General features: G+C 57.8%; 1 protein-coding gene across 3 annotated transcripts; it reads right to left on the bottom strand.

Moving 5' to 3' along the window:
- Positions 1-945: 945 nt before the first annotated feature.
- On the bottom strand, positions 946-7413 carry TOR4A (torsin family 4 member A). Of its 3 annotated transcripts, XM_051636539.1 has the most exons (3): positions 7347-7398; positions 6219-6315; positions 946-3728 (listed from the first exon to the last, which is right to left on the bottom strand). In XM_051636539.1, exon 3 carries the CDS (start codon positions 3690-3692, stop codon positions 2157-2159), a length of 1536 nt encoding a protein of 511 aa, XP_051492499.1. In that variant the 5' UTR covers positions 3693-3728; positions 6219-6315; positions 7347-7398; the 3' UTR covers positions 946-2156. The 3 variants fall into 3 exon arrangements, with proteins under 3 accessions (XP_051492499.1, XP_051492501.1, XP_051492502.1); XM_051636541.1 differs by lacking the exon at positions 6219-6315 and having other exon boundaries at positions 7347-7413; XM_051636542.1 differs by lacking the exon at positions 7347-7398 and having other exon boundaries at positions 6240-6297.
- Between the last annotated feature and the right edge of the window lie 4301 nt (positions 7414-11714).

The raw sequence follows: 11714 nt of genomic DNA, 5'->3' as shown, positions 1-11714 counted from the left end.
GAGATTTAGGTGAGACATCAGGAAGAAGTTCTTCACTCTGAGGGTGGTGAGACCCTGGCCCAGGTTGCCCAGGGAAGCTGTGGCTGCCCCATCCCTGGCAGTGTTGAAGGGCAGGTTGGATGGGGCTTGGAGCAGCCTGGGCTGGTGGGAGGTGTCCCTGCCCATGCAGGGGGTTGGAACTGGGTGATCTTTAAGGTTCCTTCCAACCCAAACCAGTCTGAGATTCTATAACAAGCTCTGCAGATGCTCACTCCACTCCAAGTCCCCCTCCCCTCTCGCATGGGATGATGGTTGGTGCAGAGGCACCCAGGGGCCTCCAGCACAACTGAACACCCTGTGGATGCAAATGCAGACAGCCAAAACCAAGCCTAAATCCCCATGGAATCCCAGTCTCTTATCCAGAACAAAAACATGCTAACTGTGCTGGTAGCAGAGTCTCACTACGCTGTGGAAACCAGCTCATACATGTCTCTTTTTGCAGACACTTGCATCTAGAAGTTGACTTAGTTTCATTCAGAGCCTTTCCATGCAGGCAGCTCTTCCTGCTCTCTGCCCAGCTGCTCTCGTGGGCTCTTCTGCCAGAGAAAAACATTCTCTACTGGATGATTTCAAGAGGAGAAACCATGGCCAGGCTTTCCAGCATCATCTCGGCCAAGGACACACTTCCCAGTCTCCAGCCTAGTCTCTGCTGTGCAGCTCTGGGGGACAGAGGAGCCAAGTGGCACAGAGATCTTGGCTCTGCTGCACTGGGTGGGCTTTGGGCCATGGGCACATCCCAAGGAGCTGCACACACATGGAGGTGGCCTGAAAAAAACATGCAGCAAACCTGAAGGCCTTGTTCCCTATCCAAGTCACCGGGAAGCACAGGCGTGGTGCAGCTATACCAGCCCAGAAGAGAAACTGGGGAAGAAATCCACATTTCAATCAGATCAAAGAAATGCACTTTGAATTATTTTATTCAGGATAGTTTGGTTTTATTCCTGACAACAGCTCTGGAAGCAGGAGTTCGTGATGGAATTCTTTGGAGCCCAACAGGTAGAAAGAGGCAAATCAAACCACCAGTGTAACCATCCACAGGATGACGTCCCTGATAATTCACAGCAAATTGTAGACAGGGATTTAGGCCCAAAACCAAAACCTGAAAAAGCATCATCATAAATACCTGCTGAGTTTGCCTGTTCCACATGAGGACGTGTGCTTTTCCTGAGGTGCTTCCAGGCAGCATCAGAGCACGCCAGGGTCTCAAGGACTGAGAACCTCACTGGACTGGGAACAAGCCCAGGATTCCCACTGCGCTCAGCCCAGACAGCCCAAACTGTCTTCTCCAGTGTGTGTTGCTTAACATCATGTCAGTTGCTATTTTGGGCCTTCTAGATAAGGAGCATGGTGAAGTGTACCCAGAAGCAAAAAGCAGAAGAGCTCTCAGGACGAGTTGCCACCACCAGACCTGAAACAACCTGGCAGTTATTTCTGCACCAGCTGGCACAGCCAAGCAGTCTTCAAGACGAGCCCAAACAGACTTGCAGGGCAGAAATCATGCTGGAGGTGCCAAAGGTGAGCTCAGGTATGAGCTCAGAAGAGCAGCAGCTCAGGAGCAGGTCCAAAAGCAGCCTCCGGAGCACGTGGCCAGGGGAGAGCAGAGCTCTGACTGCCCGAGCATGTGGGGTGAGGAGCCACCAACCCTCACAGTCCTCCCAGGTGTCCAGCAGGGCCTCTGCTCTGCCCCCCACCAGCCAGGACCAAGAAAAGCCAAGAGCTGAAGACTGCGAGCCTGGAGAAGGAGTGAGACACGGCTACGTGTCCTGCAAGGACAGTGACCCAGTTCCTGTCTCCTCCTCCTGTTCACATCCCGCAGCGTCTGTTCTCATCTCATAACTCCTCAATGACAAGGATCCCAAACGAGCCTGTGAGGAACAAAGCACCTCACAATTAATGGGAGGATGCCTGGGCTTTGCTGCCTGTGACTTATTCACAAGTGAAGCATCTGGAGGAGAACAGAGACCACGTTGCAGAGGAGCCTGGGCTGCTGTCCCTCTACCTTGACCAGGACAGAGTCAGTGCAGGGCTGGGAAAGGACACCTTGACCACAGCCTGCTCCTCCCTAAGCCCAGAATTTTGCAAATCCTGAGAGCAGGACTTGGTACTGCAGTCAGTCACTACAGCAGGTTGACTTTGGCCACAACCTGCTTACAGCCCATCCTGGAGTACTGCTTGTCCCCTGTAGTGTAGTAACTGAGCTGACCCGCTAAATTTTCAATGTGCTTCTGGTCAGGATACAGCCCTTCCCTCCTCATCTCCTCCAGGAAGCAGTTTATGACATGAGTCTTCTCCAGAAGAACAAATGGGACGATGTCTGCAGATTTCCAGAGAGGGTGGACATTGATCAGTACAGGCTGGATGATGCTCAGCAGTTCTTCAGCTCCCCTTTGCTGATGCAGAAGCTCAGCAGACGCGTTCTGGATAACGAACTTGGTGATTTCACCACCTCCTATGTTGCTTATTAAAATGTAGATGGCATTGAGGAACTCGTTGGTTTGGTTGGGCTCGAAGAATCGGCTGAGAGTATCCAGCAGGACCGGAGACATGAGTTCAACCTCATCCAGAATGAAGAGTGGTATCTTCTCCTCTATTTCAGCTCTTGTAACCATTTCAGAAATCTTCTTGGACAGATCTATTTCACAGGTAAGAGGTGCCACCCCTTTGGGGCAGTGATGCATAACAAAGTACTGAAGCACAAAGTCATTGTCCATGACGGAACGAAAGTGTTTGGCCAGCAGCCAGCCAACGTGACTCTTCCCAACTCCTGTCGGGCCATTTAAAGAGATCACTAGAGGCTTGTTGTGTATGTGGGTAGCCAGGTAGTCTTTCAGCAACTCCATCATACTTTCCACAGCGACCTTCTGCCCAAAGACTTCCCGGTGCATTGTTTTCTCCAAACCATCTAGGTCGTATTTTTGGAGGTTATCGTCCAGGTTCTCTATAGCATTGAGGATCTGGAAGAAGATAATAACAACGAGCAAGAGGAGGCAGCGTTTTGCCTTGCTCTTCTCCTCCGTTGGAAGGTACCTCTTTGTTTTATCCGGGTACAGCACTACCCGAGATTTCCTTCGGTTCTTTTTCCGCCTGCATTTTTTCATGGCGTGTTGCTCCACAGATGTGTCAAAGGTGAAGTACTGGGAAGTTTCCAAGCTGGTCTGGTTAAAGAAGGACATGGGTGGGCCGTACAGGCTAGTTCTGTTCAGGGAAAGCTGCCTTTGGAGCAGCCTGGTATGGACCAGCTCTGCAGGCTTTTCTCGAGGGAGCTCCAAGTGCAGACGGCTTTTCTTCTGCACCCGGTACCGCCGCCGCAGGCGGATGATGGCCCGCAAGGGGGAGGAGAGGGAGGACATCTTCTTGGAAGCAGCAGGGATTTCAGTGTCTGGTGCCTCTTCCCCATCACTCTCGTAGCAAGACGCCTCCTCTCCCTTCGCGTCGCTCTCGGCACAGGGCGTCTCCCCTTCCCCGTCGCTGTCAGTCCCAGGAATCTCTCCTTCCTGGCTGCTCCCAGCACAAGGTGCTGCTACTTTCCTGCTGCTCTCAGCAAGGGGCATCTCTGCCTCCATGTCACTCTCAGCACAGGACATGTCTCCTCCCAGATCCTCCGTGGCAGAGGACTCTTCTTCATCCACCTTCGTGGGCAGCTCTCGGTCCATCTCTGGTTCCTACAGCCCATTCACATCATCTTCTTCCTTAAAAACAAGGCAACGTAAAATTAATCATTGCAAGATAAAGAAGTGACCGACAACAGCCAAATGAGGCAGATATCCCATTTCTAAGGGGTAATGATCACCTGTAGCAATCAGCAATTTCAGACCTTCTGGAAGACACTCCAGACACACAAAACTACAGATGAAATCCAGTGTAAATAAATGCAGATGGATACCACAAAACCAGCCCTGCCTTCCCATCTGGAGGGAGAGCTCAGATCCTGCTGGAGCCAAGCAGGGGCTCTGCCTCGTGCTGCTGGGAGCCAGGGGCAGGACACCAGGCAGGGAGTCCCACAGTCCCACCAGGAGCTGCCCAGTCCTGTTTCCTCACACTGGCTGAATAAAAGCAAGGCACAAAACCCCACCTCTGCCCTGCGTGTGCTCACACCCACGTACACACCCACAGGAACCCGTCACTGCCCACCCACCGAGGCCCTTCAGAGTGTCTGGGATGTTTAGGGGAGTGACTTGCTGTGGGCACACTGGTGTGGCACAGGTTGTGGTAGCATGGCATCTCCTCGGGGGAGGAGGGATTTCTCCTGCCTGTGCCAATGGGAATACCACTGGCAGTCCAGCCAGCGCACGGCTCCCCGGCTGCCCTGGATGGGGAGGGCTCAGACAGGTTGCAGAGAACTGACGTGGTTGTGACTGAGCCTGCCAGCAGCACGTGGCTGTGGGAGAGGAGTGGGGCTGCCCCACAGCACCCCGGCCCCCTGGCACAGCCCTCCCTGCCCCCTGTGCCCACACACTCACATCCCTGGACCTGCAGTGGCCGCTGCAGGTGAAAGTCACCTGAAGTGACCTTCCCATGGGAGACCCCAGAGCCGCGCAGGAGCCCGAGCATCCCTGGGAATAACTGCATGGAGAACACATGAACACCTTTGGTTGGTGAACAAGGAGGAAGAGGAGAGGACACACTCTGGCAGTGGGATGCAATGCCAAGAGGCACAGAACCAGCAGGAAAACCCTGGGGAGGAAACATCTCTCCAGGCTTGGCTGCAGCCATGCGGCAGGACCCCACTCCACGGCCACCCCCACATGCTGCAGCCCTGGGCTGGCTCCAGCCCCCAGCACCAAGCTGGTGGTGCAGAAGAAGCTGTGTCATGGTGGGAGGGCATTTCCTCCCTGCCTCCAGAGCAGAGCGGCGCTGACGCAAGAGGCCAACTTGCCCTGGTGACATTGCCAACCCCTGGAGCAGGAACCCGGCACCGGCAGGACCAGGAAAGCCGCGTTCATGGACCTCCCGGAAAAACCAACCCTTGGTTTTGCCACAAGCATCACGTCTCCGGGGAGGAGGTTCCCCCAAGGATTTGTTATTAACTGGCTTCAGCTCAGCACGCAGCTGCCAACCTGCAGAGTGTCACGCTCTGCTGGCACTGCCCCGGGGCGGGTGACGCAGGTGGCGAGCGAGGGGGCGGCTGCGCAGGGACCCACGGGTGCTGGGAAGCACGTCCAGCTCCCACCTGCTCCACCCTGCTCCTTTCCCAGCTCCCCCAAAATGCCAGGACACCCCGAGTGAAACCTTCACTGCTGTTGCTGCAGGGGCAGGTTGGTTCCTGCACCACGTGCCGGCAGCCGCCTCGTCACGGGAACCAAGCCAGGGCGAGCGGATCCTCAGCCCTGGGATCAGCTGGGCAGCAATTAGCCCAGAGTGCTAATTACTGACTTGCGTGCAGGGCTTGGCCATGCCCAGAGCAAAACCAGCCAGACAAGATTCGGGCAGGAGGGCTGGAGGCCACTGGGAGGGATGCCAGTGGGGACTCCGGGCTGTCCCCGTGCCACCCTGGGGTCACACCCTTGCTTGTCCCCATCTCACACGCTGTGCCTTGCTCACACAATGCCTGGAGGTCCCCGACAGGGTGGCTGTCCCCAAAGCACAGACCAGCATGGGCTGCAGTCCCCAGGGAGTGGGGACACTGCAGAGCCCAGCCTGGGGTGATCCTGGGGTGATGCCATAACACGCATCAACAAACACAGGGGAACTTCCTCAGCCCCAAGCTGGTGCATATGTGGAGGGGGTTGATTAAATGCCAGAAGAACTGTGGGAATTTACAGGAAAAGGTTTCGGGAGCAGGTGGATGCTGGCAGGGAAAGATGAGCCATCCCAAACACTTCCCCAGAGATGCTGCTGTGCCCCCAACCCTGCCCTGAGCCCCAGCTGAAGCATGAAGCCATCCAGCTCCTCACAGCCTGGAGCAGATCCTCCTGCCACAAGGTCCCTGCGAGGCCAATGGCAACAGGCAAAGACTGAGTGTTCATTAGCTGGAAGATGCTCCAGACCCTCTTTCCCAAAAGCCAAGGGCCCAAACAGCACATCCAGCCCACCAGGATGGGATGCCCAGCCCTCCAGATGAGCAGGTTGGAGAGACCAAATCCCATCTCAGCAAGAAATCTGTCCAGTCACACATTTAATAATGCCATTAATATCATGACTCAGTTCCTAATACCTGCTGGTGTTTACCTAGGACTCACATTTTGTAAGAGCAGCCCCACCTCGCTCAAGGTCATGATTGGTGCCAGGGCCAGTGTCTGCCAGGCTGCAGAGATGGGCTTTCAGCAACTTAATTAGCTGTTTGGTGAAAACGATAGGAAAAAATAGGCAGCAATTAGGTCTGCAGCATCACGAGTGCTCGTGTAAACACCGTTAGTCACTGCTCTGCGCCAAGTCCGGCTGCACCACGGGAAGACTTGCCCTTAGCTCTTGGAAACCCTCCTGAGAAACCTCCTGTTTTCCTCCGTTAGATTTTCCCCTCATGTTTGCACTCGTGTGTCACCCTGCTCCTGCCAAAATAAGGTTTCCACAGCAGACCAGCCTGCGTGGGCAGCCAGGCCAGGAGGGGAGTGGGCTGGGGACAGCCCCTGGGCAGACAGCACCCGTGGGCAGAAAATTCTCAGTTTGTGGACATTCCAGCCCAATGCCAGCCAAAGAGACGTGTCCCAGGTTAAAGTGCTGGCTGCTGAACCCCAAGGACAGCATCGGAGAGGAGGGAGCTGCACCCCAAACTTTGGGCTAGCTAAGCTGGTGGGACATGGGAACAACTGAGAAATCCCAAAGGCTGATCCTGGGGCTGAAAGCCAACCCCTCTGTCTATACTGAGTGTTTTCAGGGGGATAAGCAGAGCAAAAGGGCCCCTGGCAGTGAGGGGCTGTGGATTGTAGGATTTCAGTAGCTGGGAGTGGAAGCCCTGGATCCCAAAGGCCAGCACAGCTCCAGCACCCCGAGTTCCAGCTCCCCGAGTTCCAGCTCCCCGGAGGCACCACTTGGAAACCAGCTGGGAAGCAGGGTTTGCTTCAAGGCTCTAGCTCAGGGGGTGCAGGTGTTCACCCTCCCCACAAACACAGCTGGAGGGGGGCAGCCAGGGCCGTGCAAACCCACCCGTACCCCCCAGCAGCCTCTGCCCCCCCCCCCCGCCCAGCCCTTCCACTGAGCCCCAAAGACCGAGAGAGCCGGGAAGGGCAGCAAAGCAGAAGGGAAGAGCCGCGAGTGGAAGAAGAAGGTTCCCACAAAACCAGGGCAGTTTTGGGAGGGAAGGGACCAGTGGGGATGAGCAGGAGGTGGGGATGGAGCGGGACGGGGGGGGCCGGACCGAGCGCAGTTACCAGCAGCGTCTCCCCGGGACCGGCCGCTGCTGCTCCCTCCGGCCGCCGAGCTGGGCCGGGCCGGCTGCTCCTCTGCCCCTTTCTCATCCGCATAAAAACCCGCCCGTGGAGAGGAAATGGCGAGGAGGAGTGGCCCGGGGTGGCACTTCCTTCTCAGGACAAGCCGCCGGCCGCTTTCCTCTCTCCCCCCCGCCCCCCGTTGCTCCGAACCCCCCCGGGCTGCTGCGCCCATCGCGCCGAGAGCCGCGGATCCCGGCGGGCCGGGCAGCGGGATCAGCTCATCCCCTGCGTGGCCTCCCGAGCCCCGAGTTTGGGTAAAACATCCCCACCCTCCGGGCTGTCATTTGCCTGGAGCCCGACACCGGCAAAGGTCAAAGCCGGGATGATGTGGAGCGGTTACCGGGGCTTGACCCGGCCCTGGGGGGGGAACAGGGAGAGCAGAAAATAAGAGTGAACCTGGGGAAAAAAAAACAAAACAGCGAGTCCACCAAAAAAAAAAATAGCGAGTCTGGGGGGGAAATAAAATAAATTTGAAAAATAGCAAGTCCAGAGGTGTTGGTTTGTCTGTCCGTGGGCAGGGTCCTGCTCCCCAGCAGCTCCTGCCCCTGCCCCCGGCCGCCCAGACCCGGCCGAGGCTTCTGGGGACATGGGGACATGGGGACATGGGGACATGGGGACAGCAGCTGCGGGACCAGCCTCTGGAAAACACGCTGTGACCGCCCCGAGCCCCCGCTGCACAAAAACTCCCCTGGGGAAAAAAAACAAAACGCTTTTGCCATCGGTTGCAGAAAGAGAGAAGGAAGCAGCGAGGTTTTTCCGCACCTTCCTCCTCACCCCACCTGCAGCTCAACTTTCCTGCAGCCCCACCCGCCCCGACACCCCCCTCCTCTCACCACAACCCGGCCCAGGCTTCCTCCCCCTCCCCAAAACAAGCCCATTTGGCAAAGCCAGAGCAGCCCCTGGACAGCCAAGCTCCTGGTTCTGGAGGAACCCCCGGCTGGAACCTGCTGTGCAGGACCAAACATGGGGAGGTGGGGAGGGGCAGGGAACAATTTGGGGTGTTTTGGAGCATCACAGCTCAGATCCCACCCTGGCTGTGATGCACACGAAGGTCCCTGCATCTCCCTAGGGAGGAGATAGTCTGAGCAGGGTCCCCCCAACCCGGACCCACAGTCTCCCCGACCCGGTGCTGGGCAGATGGACGAATCTCCTCTGTGGCCCGGGGGGGGACGGCAGGGATTTGACTAACAAATCCTTGCAAATGTGGGGATTTCTGTGTCACGAAGGTGCAGGAGCTCAGCCGGGGCAGGGGCACGGGCACGGAGTGGCTGGGAACTGCTCCCAGGATCGGGAAGCCCAGCAGTGCTGGCCCCAAACTGAAGGTCCCCTCTAGAGGAGCCCATGCAGGAGTTTGGGGAGCAACCATGAAAAGAGATGTTTTCCTGGCTAACTGAGGTTTTTGCAAAAGAAGAGGGAAGAGCTGCCCCCCGAGCAGCACGGTTGAAAACCATTTAAAAAAAAAAAAAAAGGCAGCAATGCCCCCCACACCCCGACAAACCCTGCAAGAAGGAGTGAGAGGAGCAAGAAGTTCACAGCCACCACCCGAGGGCTGTTAGCAAACCTCAACAGTCCAGAAAAAAACATCTTGCTGTAATGGAGAAGGAGGGGGATCTGTCCCCAGTGCCCAGGGAACACGGGGGGGCAGGAAGCCTCTGAACATCATCAGGAAGCCAAGGGCGGGTGGAAGCTGAGCTCGAAGTGCCCGGGGGATGCTCACCCGGCTCTTGAAATGGGGTTTCTGAACCTTCCCGGGCTGCAAGGACAGAGACGGCAGGGCCACAGAGCAGAGGGTGACAAGCTCCCGGCTATGGTGAGGAGGTGGGACCGACCTGCGTGGGACCCCTGCGGTGCTGGGAACCTGTTGGTGCATGGGGAAGGGGACAGGAGTGGGGCAGTGTGGCCACCAGCAGCCCCTGCCCAGCCCCAGGGCTGTGCCGGTGACAGTGTGAGGCAGGGCTGGCACTCACAGCTGGGGACGTGGTCACAGTGTCACCCCTGACCAGCCTCCGGAATCGTTCGCTCCGTCTGGGGCAGCTGCCGAAAGAGCCGGGGGGGACCCCAGGGGGGAGCAGGAGGCCGGGCAGGGGCACCGCTGCCACCAAGAGGTGCCTCACAGGGGGACCTCCCTCCGGTGTGTCCACCGGGGACAGAGGGGACATGGAAAACAGCCCCTGATCGTGTTCCTGGCTGAAATGTCACCTCGTGCTGCTGCGGGCACTGCCACAGCCCTGCCGTGGGGGCTGCGTCCCCCCGAGGGGCTTTGAGGACCCCCAGCACCCCAAAACAGGGGATCAGGCTGCCATGCCACCAAGTGCCGTGGGAGGGGACATCCTGGGACACACACACAAGCAGGTGTGTGTGGGGGGCATATGTGGGAGGCAATGTGATGGGGTGGGGACTGCACTGGGGGGCAGGGCAATGGGGGGGCTGGACATTGGGGTGGCCCCCATGTGCAATGGGGAGGGTTGTATACAGGGGGGCTGTGCCATGGGGGAAGCAGGCACGGGCATTGGGGGAGTGCATTGGGGGAGCTGGGGGGGCAGGCATTGGGGGACAGACAGGGGGAACGTGTGTTTGGGGGTGCAGTGCAGCTGTGGGGCCGTGCACTGGGGGGGGGGGGGGGCTGGACACATGCAATGGGGCAGGGCAAAGGGGCTCTTAGGCATGGAGGGGGGGGTCCAGGGCAGGGGGGGATTTAGCAGAGGGGTGGCTGGTGTGCACTGGAGCCAACCCTCTCTCCCCTGCCCCTCACCTCGGGGCCACAAGCCCTGTTCCCTGTGTCCCTGCTGAGGCCAGACCCCCCCGGCTGGGCCCCACGTGAGGAGGAAACTGTGTCTGGGCTGGGAGGGAAGGCGGCTGCGGCTGCCACGGCCCTTTCCTGCAGAGCCACGAATGCAAATCCTGCACAAACACGGCCTCTGCCGTGGCTCTGGCACACCACGGGGCACCCTGGGGGGAAAAGGGGCAAGAAAACACCACGGGACAGGGGGACAGTGACCTCTGAGCCCAGATTTTGGAAACAATCTCTGCTCAGTACCCACTGGTCTGGGTACTCGCAGGCAATGGGCAGCCCCCGGTTTTGGTACCCACCAGAAGGCAGCACTGGAGGTCACAGTGGCCACAAGACCCCTTGCTGCTGGTCACTGACTTCTATGGCAATTTTAGGGTATTTTTTTCCCCCTCTATTTTTTGGCGTGGTGCTTGTTTAACCAAAACACCTCCAGGGCTGATCAGCAGCATCTGCACCCCGGACACATCCCAGCCCCTCCACTCCCCCAGGAAGGCAGAATAAGGCAAGTGAACCCCTGGGGCTGGTGGGTCCTTCTGGGGTTTAGGGTGAACCCTGGCAGCACTGAGCCAGGGGGTCCCATACCCACAGCACCAGCCTCCCCTGGAACAACTCTGCAAAAAAAAGGGGGGGGGAAAAGAAGCTACAGAAGGCTGAGAAGGGCCTGGAGCCACCAGGAAAGTGGATGTAGAGACCAGAACTACGCACCGTGGATGCAGAGCCTGGAGCCCAGAAACAGAAAGTGAGAGCCCACCAGTGGAGAAGGGGAAATGGCTGCGGGGTGGGGAGACACAAACCTCAGGGCAGCCCCACGGGCCCTGACCTCAGAGCCAGCCCCTCCTACGGCCTCAAAAAGGGAAGAATAAGAAGACAACAGAGTCATTGGATCCACGGTGGGAAGCAGCTCCCTCAGCGTGGGGCTGCTCAAGCAGACGGGAACAGCAGCCCCTGGCAGGCAGCGTGGGCAGGAGCTGGGATCACTCACAGCCCCACAGACCCTGTTTCCAAGCCCTTCGTGCAGCTCCACCACCCACTCCCAACCCTGTGGCCGCCTCAGCGACCTCTTGGGTTGTTGGGTGGGGTGTTTTTTTCTTTATGTATCATCCAGGCATCACCCACTTTTCTTTATGTATCACCCACCTTACGTTGATCATCCCTGAACTTCTGCCACTGCTCCAGCCCACTTCCAGCGGTCTCTCTGCTCCATCACCCCTCCTGCATTTCAACCAAGCAGCAGAAACAGCAGCAAACTCAGTGTAAAACCAGCTCGGTGACTCCGCGGGCAGGATGGGACCCCGTGCTCTTCCCACTCTCACTCTTAGCAAAGATTTCCAACCTCTGTGAGCAACTCTGCTCCAACGCATCCCAAATAACCCAAACAGTTTACCCGTGGGCCGGGGAATGTCCCCTGCAGGGACCCGCATCCTGCTTGGGTTATCATGGCCCTTCTAAACAGTTTATAAATAGACCAAGGTAAACGAGGCGACCGCTCAGTTCGAAGGCAAACAAGGGGGGGATGT

Source organism: Apus apus, chromosome 19 (assembly GCF_020740795.1).
Source record: "Apus apus isolate bApuApu2 chromosome 19, bApuApu2.pri.cur, whole genome shotgun sequence".
Taxonomy (NCBI): domain Eukaryota; kingdom Metazoa; phylum Chordata; class Aves; order Apodiformes; family Apodidae; genus Apus; species Apus apus.
This window is presented reverse-complemented; position numbering and strand designations above follow the sequence as displayed.